The 13,974-nt window shown below is 53.3% G+C and overlaps 1 protein-coding gene across 1 annotated transcript in view; it reads left to right on the forward strand.

Annotated features, from left to right (window-relative positions):
• The window catches only part of fen1 (flap structure-specific endonuclease 1), a 69,092-nt gene that overhangs the window by 8,799 nt on the left and 46,319 nt on the right, over positions 1 to 13,974 (forward strand). The window contains exons 3-4 of the mRNA XM_072503663.1: positions 6,788 to 6,890; positions 8,046 to 8,109. Of these exons, the coding sequence (XP_072359764.1) occupies positions 6,788 to 6,890; positions 8,046 to 8,109 (167 nt within the window). The remainder of the gene's footprint in view (positions 1 to 6,787; positions 6,891 to 8,045; positions 8,110 to 13,974) is intronic.

The following is a 13,974-nucleotide window of genomic DNA, read 5'->3' on the forward strand; positions in this document are numbered from 1 at the left end:
GGAAGGTGGCAGTTTAACATGGGGCCCTGAACAACAAGAGTTCTTGAAATGCTGTGTGGAAGAGATCAAAAAGGAAATGAAGAAAGAGCTGTTGGCCCCGATACTACAGGCGATCGAAGGGCTAAAGGAGGAACAAAAGACCCAGGAGCGGGAGCTTCGGGTCGTGAAGGCAAAGGCAGCCGAGAATGAGGACGATATACAGGGCCTGGTGGTGAAGACGGAGACGCAGGAGGCACATCAGAAACGATCTGTGGAGAGGTTGGAGGCACTGGAAAACAACGCAAGGAGGAACAACCTGAGGATTCTTGGTCTTCCTGAAGGTGTGGAGGGAGCGGACGTCGGGGCATATGTGAGCACGATGCTGCACTCGTTAATGGGAGCGGAGGCCCCGGCGGGTCCGTTGGAGGTGGAGGGAGCATACCGAGTGATGGCGCGAGGACCGAGAGCAGGAAAATTCCCAGAGCCATAGTGGTGAGATTCCTCCGTTTTAAGGATAGAGAAATGGTCCTTAGATGGGCGAAGAAAACTCGGAGCAGTAAATGGGAGAACGCGGTGATCCGCGTTTATCAAGACTGGAGTGCGGAGGTGGCGAGAAGGAGGGCGAGCTTTAATCGGGCCAAGGCGGTGCTTCATAAAAAGAAGATAAAATTTGGAATGCTGCAACCGGCAAGACTGTGGGTCACATATCGAGGGAGGCACCACTACTTTGAGACGGCGGATGAAGCGTGGACTTTTATTGTGGAAGAAAAACTGGAATGAGCGTGTTATTAAAAAGAACGTTCGAACAAAGTGGTGGGGCGAATGTGGGGGGCAAAGAGGGGTTTTATGTACTAATCCTGCGATGTGGTAACTTTTCTCTCTCCCACAGGTGGTGATGGGGGGAGGTGGAGGAGATGGGGCGTTGGCCATTGGGGGCGGGGCCAAGGGAGAAGCGCGGGCTTGGTTCCCGCGCTATGATAATCATGGCGGGAATAGAGAAGCAGGAAGGAGGGGGCGTCGCACGGTGCGAGCCGAGGTCACGGGGGGAAGCCGAGGTCAGCCAGAGTTTGCTGACTTCTGGGAGCAACATGGGGGGAGTAATTACGCTAGCGGGGGATCTAGCGGGGGGGGGTGGGAGGGGGGAATTACTGGGTTGCTGCTGCTGGGGAGAGGGGGGAGCTGGTATGAGAGAGGATGGGCGGGAGGGCACCGCCTGGGGGAGATACAGCTGCGTGGGAACCAGGTGAGGAGCTGGAAAAAGGGGATGGCTAATCGACAAGGTGGGGGGTAGGAAGCCCCCCAACCCGGCTGATCACGTGGAACGTGAGAGGGCTGAACGGGCCGATAAAGAGGGCACGGGTACTCGCACACCTTAAGAAACTTAAGGCAGATGTGGTTATGTTACAGGAAACACACCTGAAACTGATAGACCAGGTTAGGCTACGCAAAGGATGGGTGGGGCAGGTGTTCCATTCGGGGCTAGATGCGAAAAACAGGAGGGTGACTGTATTAGTGGGGAAGCGGGTAATGTTCGAGGCAAAGACTATAGTGGCGGATAACAGGGGCAGATACGTGATGGTGAGTGGCAAACTACAGGGGGAGACGGTGGTTTTGGTAAACGTATATGCCCCGAACTGGGATGATGCCAATTTTATGAGGCGGATGCTATGACGCATTCCGGACCTAGAGATGGGAAAGCTGATAATGGGGGGAGATTTTAATACGGTGTTGGAACCAGGGCTGGATAGGTCGAAGTCCAGGACTGGAAGGAGGCCGGCAGCAGCCAAGGTACTTAAAGATTTTATGGAGCAGGTGGGAGGTGTAGACCCGTGGAGATTAAGCAGACCTAGGAGTAAGGAGTTCTCGTTTTTCTCCTATGTCCATAAAGTCTACTCGCGAATAGACTTTTTTGTGCTGGGTAGGGCGTTGATCCCGAAGGTGAGGGGAACGGAGTATACGGCTATAGCCATTTCGGATCACGCTCCACACTGGGTAGACTTGGAGATAGGGGAGGAAACAGGAGGGCGCCCACCCTGGAGAATGGACATGGGACTAATGGCAGATGAGGGGGTGTGTCTAAGGGTGAGGGGGTGCATTGAAAAGTACTTGGAACTCAATGATAATGGGGAGGTCCAGGTGGGAGTGGTCTGGGAGGCGCTGAAGGCGGTGGTTAGAGGGGAGCTGATATCAATAAGGGCACATAAAGGGAAGCAGGAGAGTAAGGAACGGGAGCGGTTGCTGCAAGAACTTTTGAGGGTGGACAGACAATATGCGGACGCACCGGAGGAGGGACTGCACAGGGAAAGGCAAAGGCTACATGTAGAATTTGACTTGCTGACTACGGGCACTGCAGAGGCACAATGGAGGAAGACACAGGGTGTACAGTACGAATACAGGGAGAAGGCGAGCAGGTTGCTGGCACACCAATTGAGGAAAAGGGGAGCAGCGAGGGAAATAGGGGGAGTGAGGGATGAGGAAGGAGAGATGGAGCGGGGAGCGGAGAGAGTGAATGGAGTGTTCAAGACATTTTATAAAAAATTATATGAAGCTCAACCCCCGGATGGGAGGGAGAGAATGATGGGCTTCTTGGATCGGCTGGAATTTCCCAAGGTGGAAGAGCAGGAAAGGGTGGGACTGGGTGCACAGATCGAGGGAGAAGAAGTGGTGAAAGGAATTAGGAGCATGCAGGCGGGAAAGGCCCCGGGACCGGATGGATTCCCAGTCGAATTCTATAGAAAATATGTGGACTTGCTCGCCCCGGTATTGAGGAGGACCTTTAATGAGGCAAAGGAAAGGGGACAACTGCCCCCGACTATGTCTGAAGCAACGATATCGCTTCTCTTAAAGAAGGAAAAGGACCCGCTACAATGCGGGTCCTATAGACCTATTTCCCTCCTAAATGTAGATGCCAAGATCCTGGCCAAGGTAATGGCAATGAGAATAGAGGAATGTGTCCCGGGGGTGGTCCACGAGGACCAAACTGGGTTTGTGAAGGGGAGACAGCTGAACACGAATATACGGAGGCTGTTAGCGGTAATGATGATGGCCCCACCAGAGGGGGAAACGGAGATAGTAGTGGCGATGGATGCTGAGAAAGCATTTGATAGAGTGGAGTGGGATTATTTGTGTGAGGTGTTGAGGAGATTTGGTTTTGGAGAGGGGTATGTTAGATGGGTTCAGCTGTTGTATAGGGCCCCGATGGCGAGCGTGGTCACGAATGGACGGGGATCTGCATATTTTCGGCTCCATAGAGGGACAAGGCAGGGATGCCCTCTGTCCCCATTATTGTTTGCACTGGCGATTGAGCCCCTGGCGATAGCGTTGAGGGGTTCCAAGAAGTGGAGGGGAGTACTTAGAGGAGGAGAAGAACACCGGGTATCATTGTATGCGGACGATTTGCTACTATACGTGGCAGACCCGGCGGAGGGGATGCCAGAAATAATGCGGATACTTGGGGAGTTTGGGGATTTTTCAGGGTATAAATGGAACATGGGGAAAAGCGAGTTGTTTGTGGTGCATCCAGGGGAGCAGAGTAGAGAAATAGAGGACCTACCGTTGAGGAAGGTAACAAGGGACTTTCGTTACCTGGGGATCCAGATAGCCAAGAATTGGGGCACATTGCATAGGTTAAATTTAACGCGGTTGGTGGAACAAATGGAGGAGGATTTCAAGAGATGGGATATGGTATCCCTGTCACTGGCAGGGAGGGTGCAGGCGGTTAAGATGGTGGTCCTCCCGAGATTCCTCTTTGTGTTTCAGTGCCTCTCGGTGGTGATCACGAAGGCTTTTTTTAAAAGGATTGAAAAGAGCATCATGGGTTTTGTGTGGGCCGGGAAGACCCCGAGAGTGAGGAAGGGATTCTTACAGCGTAGCAGGGATTGGGGGGGCTGGCACTACCGAGCCTAAGTGAGTATTATTGGGCCGCTAATATTTCAATGGTGAGTAAGTGGATGGGAGAGGAGGAGGGAGCGGCGTGGAAGAGATTAGAGAGGGCGTCCTGTAGGGGGACTAGCCTACAGGCTATGGTGACAGCCCCATTGCCGTTCTCACCGAGGAACTACACCACAAGCCCGGTGGTGGTGGCTACACTGAAGATTTGGGGACAGTGGAGACGGCATAGGGGAAAGACTGGAGCCTTTGGGGGGTCCACGATAAGAAACAACCATAGGTTTGCCCCGGGGGGGAATGGATGGAGGATATGGAATGTGGCAAAGAGCAGGAATAACGCAACTGAAAGATCTGTTTGTGGATGGGAAGTTCGCGAGTCCGGGAGCGCTGACCGAGAAATATGGATTGCCCCAAGGGAACGCATTCAGGTATATGCAACTGAGGGCTTTTGCGAGGCAACAGGTGAGGGAATTCCCGCAGCTCCCGACACGAGGTGCAGGACAGAGTGATCTCAAAGACATGGGTGGGGGATGGTAAGGTGTCAGATATATATAGGGAAATGAGGGACGAAGGGGAGACTATGGTAGATGAACTAAAAGGGAAATGGGAAGAAGAGCTGGGGGAGGAGATCGAGGAGGGGCTGTGGGCAGATGCCCTAAGCAGGGTAAACTCGTCGTCCTCGTGTGCCAGGCTAAGCCTGATTCAGTTTAAGGTTTAATAATGGGAGATGAGGAAATGGCTGAGGAACTGAACAGGTTTTTTGGGCCGGTCTTCACAGTGGAAGACACAAATAACATGCCAGTGACTGATGGAAATGAGGCTATGACAGGTGAGGACCTTGAGAGGATTGATATCACCAAGGAGGTAGTGATGGGCAAGCTAATGAGGCTAAAGGTAGACAAGTCTCCTGGTCCTGATGGAATGCATCCCAGAGTGCTAAAAGAGATGGCTAGGGAAATTGCAAATGCACTAGTGATAATTTACCAAAATTCACTAGACTCTGGGGTGGTCCCGGCGGATGGAAATTAGCAAACGTGACAACACTGTTTAAAAAACGAGGTAGGCAGAAAGCGGGTAATTATAGGCCAGTGAGCTTAACTTCGGTAGTAGGGAAGATGCTGGAATCTATCATCAAGGAAGAAATAGCGAGGCATCTGGATGGAAATTGTCCCATTGGGCAGATGCAGCATGGGTTCATAAAGGGCAGGTCGTGCCTAACTAATTTAGTGGAATTTGTTGAGGACATTACCAGTGCGGTAGATAACGGGGAGCCAATGGATGTGGTATATCTGGATTTCCAGAAAGCCTTTGACAAGGTGCCACACAAAAGATTGCTGCATAAGATAAAGATGCATGGCATTAAGGGGAAAGTAGTAGCATGGATAGAGGATTGGTTAATTAATAGAAAGCAAAGTGTGGGGATTAATGGGTGTTTCTCTGGTTGGCAGTCAGTAGCTCGTGGTGTCCCTCGGGGATCAGTGTCGGGCCCACGATTGTTCACAATTTACATAGATGATTTGGAGTTGGGGACCAAGGGCAATGTGTCCAAGTTTGCAGACGACACTAAGATAAGTGGTAAAGCAAAAGGTGCAGAGGATACTGGAAGTCTGCAGAGGGATTTGGATAGGCTAAGTGAATGGGCTAGGGGTCTGGCAGATGGAATACAATGTTGACAAATGTGAGGTTATCCATTTTGGTAGGAATAACAGCAAAAAGGATTATTATTTAAATGATAAAATATTAACATATGCTGCTGTGCAGAGAGACCTGGGTGTGCTAGTGCATGAGTCGCAAAAAGTTGGTTTACAGGTGCAACAGGTGATTAAGAAGGCAAATGGAATTTTGTCCTTCATTGCCAGAGGGATGGAATTTAAGACTAGGGAGGTTATGCTTAAATTGTATAAGGTGTTAGTGAGGCCACACCTGGAGTATTGTGTTCAGTTTTGGTCTCCTTACTTGAGAAAGGACATACTGGCACTGGAGGGTGTGCAGAGGAGATTCACTAGGTTAATCCCAGAGCTGAAGGGGTTGGATTACGAGGAGAGGTTGAGTAGACTGGGACTGTACTCGTTGGAATTTAGGAGGATGAGGGGGGATCTTATAGAAACATAAAATTATGAAGGGAATAGATAGGATAGATGCGGGCAGGTTTGTTTCCACTGGCGGGTGAAAGCAGAACTAGGGGGCATAGCCTCAAAATAAGGGGAAGTAGATTTAGGACTGAGTTTAGGAGGAGCTTCTTCCCCCAAAGGGTTGTGAATCTATGGAATTCCTTGCCCAGTGAAGCAGTAGAGGCTCCTTCATTAAATGTTTTTAAGATAAAGACAGATAGTTTTTTGAAGAATAAAGGGTTATGGTGGTCGGGCTGGAAAGTGGAGCTGAGTCCACAAAAGATCAGCCGTGATCTCATTGAATGGCGGAGCAGGCTCGAGGGGCCAGATGGCCTACTCCTGCTCCTAGTTCTTATGTCCTTATGACAGAGCGGCGCTCCTTCAGTACTGACCCTCCAACAGTGCGGCACTCCCTCAGTACTGACCCTCCGACAGTGCGGCACTCCCTCAGTACTGACACTATGACAGTGCGGCACTCCCTCAGTGCTGACCCTCTGACTGTGCAGCACTCCCTCAGTACTGACCCTCCGACAGTGCGGCACTCCCTCAGTACTGACCTTCCGACAGAGCGACGCTCCCTCAGTACTGACCCTCTGACAATGCGGCACTCCCTCAGTACTGACCGTCTGACAGCGCGGCACTCCCTCAGTACTGACCCTCTGACAGTGCTGCACTCCCTCAGTACTGACCCTCTGACAGTGCGGCGCTCGCTCAGTGACCCTCGGGTCGGACAGGGCTCTGTACGTTTGCTCTGTTCCTGCTCCACTCTGTGTGACGCTGTTCCATTTGTCTTTCCTCCCGCTCTGCAGCCACCTGATGGGAATGTTTTATCGGACCATCCGGATGATCGAGAACGGAATTAAGCCGGTCTACGTCTTCGATGGGAAACCACCTCAATTGAAATCCGGGGAGGTGAGGGATAAATCACATCGCCCCCTCCTGCCCCGCACGTCCCCCCCCCCTCCTGCCCCCGCACGTCCCCCCCTCCTACCCAGCACGTCCCCCCCCCGCACGTCGCCCCCCTCCTGCCCCCGCACGTCGCCCCCCCCCCCTCCTGCCCCTGCACGTCGCCCCCTCCTACCCCCGCACGTCGCCCCCCCCTCCTGCCCCCGCACGCCACCCCCCCTGCCCTTGTCCCCGCACGTCCCCCCCTCCTATCCCCGCACGTCCCCCCAGCACGTCGCCTGCCCCCCGCACGTCGCCCCCTCCTGCCCCCGCACGTCGCCCCCTCCTGCCCCCGCACGTCGCCCCCTCCTGCCCCCGCACGTCGCCCCCTCCTGCCCCCGCACGTCGCCCCCTCCTGCCCCCGCACGTCGCCCCCTCCTGCCCCCGCACGTCGCCCCCTCCTGCCCCCGCACGTCGCCCCCGCACGTCGCCCCCTCCTGCCCCCGCACGTCGCCCCCCCTCCTGCCCCCGCACGTCGCCCCCTCCTGCCCCCGCACGTCGCCCCCTCCTGCCCCCGCACGTCGCCCCCTCCTGCCCCCGCACGTCGCCCCCTCCTGCCCCCGCACGTCGCCCCCTCCTGCCCCCGCACGTCGCCCCCTCCTGCCCCCGCACGTCGCCCCCTCCTGCCCCCGCACGTCGCCCCCTCCTGCCCCCGCACGTCGCCCCCTCCTGCCCCCGCACGTCGCCCCCTCCTGCCCCCGCGCGTCGCCCCCTCCTGCCCCCGCGCGTCGCCCCCTCCTGCCCCCGCGCGTCGCCCCCTCCTGCCCCCGCGCGTCGCCCCCTCCTGCCCCCGCGCGTCGCCCCCCTCCTGCCCCCGCGCGTCGCCCCCTCCTGCCCCCGCGCGTCGCCCCCTCCTGCCCCCGCGCGTCGCCCCCTCCTGCCCCCGCGCGTCGCCCCCTCCTGCCCCCGCGCGTCGCCCCCTCCTGCCCCCGCACGTCGCCCCCTCCTGCCCCGGCACGTCGCCCCCTCCTGCTCCCGCACGTCGCCCCCCTCCTACCCCCGCACGTCGCCCCCCCCCCCCCCCCCTCCTGCCCCCCCCCCCCCCCCCCCCCCCCCCCCCCCCCCCTGCCTTTGTCCCCGCACGCTCGCTTACTGTGCCTCTGCTGTTTTGGTATTTTCCAGCTCACCAAGAGAAGTGAACGACGGGCAGAAGCAGAGAAACAGCTGGCGGAGGCTCAGGAGACAGGTCAGACTCTTCTCTCCCCCCCCCCCCCCCCCCTCTTCCCGCTCGCGATTTCTGTCGACCGCTTGATATCTCGAAAGCATAGATTGTTTTCCCATTAGCATTCCCAGAACATTGGCATCAGAGCATGGCGGAGTGGCAGGGCAGACCATTCGGCCCATCGAACCTGCTTCCCCGGTTCAACGCGACCCTGTTGTCGAGAATTCCAAAGATTCACAATCCTTTGAGGGAAAGCGCTCTTTCCTCGTTTCGGTCCAAAATGGCCGCCCTGTGGTCCCGGCGTTTTAGACTCTCCGGCCTCTCGGCATGCGCCACCCTATCCAAACTCGCTTCAGAATGGTGTAGGTTCCAGTGAGATGCTACGATTGAAAGTAAATAAGCTCAGCCTTTCCCCTGTTAGACACCCGTCTTGTCACTTACTCACTTCGCCTGCCTTTGCCTCGTCTCAGGCCCCCTGTGTGGGTCTGTGTCCCCATCAGCAGAGAGCTGAGTGAGGTTCCGGTGGTGTTTGTGTTGCTCTGTGCCCTGCAGGAGCTGGCCGTTCCGCCCATCGTATTTGTGCAAGCTCCCTCGAGCAGTGTTAGACCATAAGACCTAGGAGCGAAAGTAAGGCCATTCGGCCCATCGAGTCCACTCCACCATTCAATCATGGCTGATTTCAACTCCATTTACCCGCTCTCTCCATAGCCCTTAATTCCTCGAGAAATCAAGAATTTATCAACTTCTGTCTTAAAGACACTCAACGTCCCGGCCTCCACTGCCCTCTGTGGCAATGAATTCCACAGACCTACCACTCTCTGGCTGAAGAAATTTCTCCTCATCTCTGTTCTAAAGTGACTCCCTTTTATTCTAAGGCTGTGCCCCCGGGTCCTAGTCTCCCCTGCTAATGGAAACAACTTCCCTACATCCACCCTATCTAAGCCATTCATTATCTTATAAGTTTCTATTGAATCTCCCCTCATCCTCCTAAACTCCAATGAATATAATCCCAGGATCCTCAGACGTTCATCGTATGTTAGGCCTACCATTCCTGGGATCATCCGTGTGAATCTCCGCTGGACCCGCTCCAGTGCCAGTATGTCCTTCCTGAGGTGTGGGGCCCAAAATTGCTCACCGTATTCTAAATGGGGCCTAACTAATGCTTTATAAAGCTTCAGTACATCCCTGCTTTTATATTCCAAGCCTCTTGAGATGAATGACAACATTGCATTTGCTTTCTTAATTACGGACTCAACCTGCAAGTTTACCTTTAGAGAATCCTGGACTAGGACTCCCAAGTCCCTTTGCACTTCAGCATTATGAATTTTGTCACCGTTTAGAAAATAGTCCATGCCTCTATTCTTTTTTCCAAAGTGCAAGACCTCGCACTTGCCCACGTTGAATTTCATCAGCCATTTCTTGGACCACTCTCTTAAACTGTCTAAATCTTTCTGCAGCCTCCCCACCTCCTCCATACTACTTGCCCCTCCACCTATCTTTGTATCATCGGCAAACTTAGCCAGAATGCCCCCAGTCCCGTCATCTAGATCGTTAATATATAAAGAGAACAGCTGTGGCCCCAACACTGAACCCTGTGGGACACCACTCGTCACCGGTTGCCATTCCGAAAAAGAACCTTTTATCCCAACTCTCTGCCTTCTGCCTGACAGCCAATTGTCAACCCATGTTAGTACCTTGCCTCGAATACCATGGGCCCTTACTTTACTCAGCAGTCTCCCGTAAGGCACCTTATCAAAGGCCTTTTGGGAGTCAAGATAGATAACATCCATTGGCTCTCCTTGGTCTAACCTATTTGTTATCTCTTCAAAGAACTCTAACAGGTTTGTCAGGCACGACCTCCCCTTACTAAATCCATGCTCGTTTCGATGTCACTCGCTTTCGGAGCGCTGCTCCTTCCTCAGGTGACATCGAAACAAACCTGTTGGACTTTAACCTGGTGTTGTAAGACTTCGTACTGTGCTCACCCCAGTCCAACGCCGGCATCTCCACATCATAAATCCATGCTGACTTGTCCTAATCCGACCCTGCACTTCCAAGAATTTAGAAATCTCATCCTTAACAATGGATTCTAGAATCTTGCCAACAACTGAGGTTAGGCTAATTGGCCTATAATTTTCCATCTTTTTCCTTGTTCTTCAAACTTTTTTCCCGGGGGCCCATTTTTTCCAACCGGCCAAACCTCGGGGCCCAAACCCGGCCGACATTCGCGACCTGTGCGACCCACCGTTTTCTCTTGTTTGCTGCTGACAAAAATGGAGGAAATGGTTTTGGGTCCCTTTGGCCCTCGTACACGCTCCTCCAATGGAACCTGTCGGATGAAGGTGAAGCCTTCTGGTGTCGGAAAGTATGGAGTCTCCATCTGTCCAAAGTTCTGCATTTTCTTCCTGTAAATTCTATCAAATAAACCCCCTCCCCCCGAACTTGTAAAAAACAATTTTTTTTTAAATGAAAAAAATTAAAATTAAATGAATAAAACTCCCCCCGAACTTGCAAACCAAAAAGCTGTGACTGTTTAAAAAAAATAGCGGCCGCACTGCGCATGCGGCCCGATCATCGGAGCGCACGCTCATAGTTTTGTCGGCTGCTGTGGCTGATGCGCGCAGATTTGCGCGAGCGCCGCGACCCTCCCGACACACGCCCGCGACCCACCCGGGGGTCGCGCCCCCGAGTTTGACAATGCCTGCCTTAGAGGAGCTGCCAGTCCCCCTCCACCCTTTCCAATGCCTTCGCATTCTCCCGACAGTGCGGTACCCAGCAGTAGATGGGATGCAGTGCTCCAGGCTACTGTTAAAGATCTAGATCTTGCTGAGAAGGAGACTATTTCAGAGTTTGCGGACACAACTTGGAAATGTTGTAAGCTGTGAAGGGGGACAGTGTAGAACTACAGATCAGCACAGACATATTGGTGGAGTGGTGTTGTACCACCCTGAGCAAATGTGTGGTTGATTCCAGTCCCACGTGCCTTGGAGTCATGACTTAATCACCAAGTTCAATACCTTGATCCTGCCTCGCCCTCCCCATGTCCCTTGATCCCTTTAACCCCAAGGGCTATATTGAATTCCATCTTGAAATTACACAATGTTTTGGCCTCAACTACTTTCTGTGGTGGCGAATTCCACAGATTCCCCACTCTCTGGGTGAAGAAATTTCTCCTCACCCCAGTCCTAAAAGGTTTACCCCTTATCCTCACACTATGACCCCTAGTTCCCCCCCCATCGGGAATGTTCTTTCTGTCTAATCCTGTTAGAAACCAGGGGCTGGTTTAGCACACTGGGCTAAATCGCTGGCTTTGAAAGCGGACCAAGGCAGGCGAGCAGCACGGTTCAATTCCCGTACCAGCCTCCTTGAACAGGTGCCGGAATGTGGCGACTAGGGGCTTTTCACAGTGACTTCATTTGAAGCTCTACTTGTGACGATAAGCGATTTTCATTTCATTTCAAATTTTATAAGTTTCTATGAGATCCCCTCTCGCTCTTCTAAACTCCAATGAATATAATCCGAACCGACTTAGTGTCCCCTCATACGTCAGTCGCGCCATCCCAGGAATCCGCCTGGTAAACCGTCGCTGCACTCCCTGCAGAGCAAGAACATTCAATCTCCCACCTTCCTTCCTGAAATAAGGAGACAGAAACCACGCACGCTATTCGCGATGTGGCCTCGCCCAAGCCCTGTATAGCTGAAAAACAACATCATTTTCAATTCCTCTAATGATAAAGGATCGCATTTTATTCACCGTTAGATTACCACGGACCTGACCCCAACAGTTGCTAGGACATGGGACAGAAACCCCAATATTTTATTTTAATTTTGTAAGACTGTGAGGAAAGGACACTTAGAAACATAGGAGCAAAAGGAGGTCATTCAGCCCATCTTCTCCACACCAGCCCGAGGACAGCCCTTTCTAATCCCACCTTCCTGCACCCGGTCCAGAACCCTGTAGCTTAGAGCGCTTAAGGTGCAGATCCAATTACTTTTTAAAAGAGTTGAGGGTCTCTGCCTCCACCTCTAATAATAATCTTTATTGTCACAAGTGGGCTGACATTAACGCTGCAATGAAGTGACTGTGAAAATCCCCCAGTCACCACATTCCGGCGCCTGTCCGGGTCACAGAGGGAGAATTCAGAATGCCCAATTCACCCAACAGCACGTCTTTCGGGACTTGTGGGAGGAAACCGGAGCACCCGGAGGAAATCCCGCAGTCACAGGGAGAACGTGCAGACTCTGCACAGACAGTGACCCAAGCCGGGAATCGAACCTGGGACCCTGGCTCTGTCAAGCAACAGTGCTAACCACTTGTGCTACCGTGCCGCCCACGACTGCAGCAGTCATACACACTCTAACCCAGGCCGTTAACCCTTACTGCACCAACTACATATAATACAATATATCTGAGATACGTACATTCAGCACTCCCTCTTAAGTGGCTGGTTTAGCACACTGGGCTAAATAGCTGGCTTTTAAGGCAGGCCAGCAGCACGGTTCAATTCCCGTACCAGCCTCCCCGAACAGGCGCCGGAATGTGGCGACTAGGGGCTTGGGGGGGGGGGAGGAATGTGCAAACTCCACACGGACAGTGACCCAGAGCCGGGATCGAACCTGGGACCTCGGCGCCGTGAGGCAGCAGTGCTAACCACTGCCCCACCCTGCTGCATGTTTTAATAACATAAAACCCGGCAGCCAGTGTAGGTCAGCGGGGCTGAGGGGCCAAACAGGGCTTGGTGATTGAGTACATGGCCAGGGTGACCACGGTTTATGGGGGGTGGGACGTGGGAGGGGGTGGGTTAGAGTTGTCAAGTCTGCAGGTGACACAGGAGGCGGCCATTCAGCCCATCGAGCCTGCCCCGCCATTCAATACGATCATGGCTGACCGGACACTTCGCTACCTTTTGCACCCACAATCCCCCCTAACCCTTTCCTTTATTCTTAATCATACTCCGTTACTGAGCATCTATGGCCCTCGGGTAGAGAGTTCCAAAGATTCACAACCCTCTGTGTGAAGATGTTTTTCCTCATCTCGGCCCGAAGTGGTGCCCCCCCTTATTTTGTGCCCGCTGGTTCTGGACTCTCCAATTAAAGGAAACGTTTTTTCTGCATCTACCCTGTCTATTCCTTTGAGTATTTTATAGGTTTCAATGCGATCACCTCTCGTTCTTTGAAACTCCAGACAATACAGGCCCGGTTTGCCCCAACCTATCTGTGGGAAAGACCCACCATTCCTCGAACCAGTCTGGTGAACCTTTGTTGCGCTCCCTCTCCGGCAATACGATCCTTTCTTGAGGTAAGGGGGCCAAATCTGCACACTGTGCTCCAGGTGTGGTCTAACCAAGCTCCGATACAATTGAAGCAGGACTTCACTACGGCTATGGAGTTTAATCCGGACAAATGTGAGGTGATGCATTTTGGAAGGTCTAATGCAGGTAGGGAATATACAGTGAATGGTGGAACCCTCAAGAGTATTGGCAGTCAGAGAGATCTAGGTGTACAGGTCCACAGGTCACTGAAAGGGGCAACACAGGTGGAGAAGGTAGTCAAGAAGGCATACGGCATGCTTGCCTTCATTGGCCGGGGCATTGAGTATAGGAATTGGCAAGTCATGTTGCAGCTGTATAGAACCTTAGTTAGGCCACACTTGGAGTATGGCGTTCAATTCTGCCTGGTGACACAGGAGGCGGCCTGTACCTATGTTGCCTGGTATGGAGGGCATTAGCTATGAGGAGAGGTTGAATAAACTCGGTTTGTTCTCACTGGAACGAAGGAGGTTGAGGGGGGACTTGATAGAGGTCTACAAAATTATGAGGGGCATAGACAGAGTGGATAGTTAGAGGCTTTTCCCCAGGGTAGAGGGGTCAATTACTTGGGGGCATTGGT

Source organism: Scyliorhinus torazame, chromosome 5 (assembly GCF_047496885.1).
Source record: "Scyliorhinus torazame isolate Kashiwa2021f chromosome 5, sScyTor2.1, whole genome shotgun sequence".
NCBI lineage: Eukaryota > Metazoa > Chordata > Chondrichthyes > Carcharhiniformes > Scyliorhinidae > Scyliorhinus > Scyliorhinus torazame.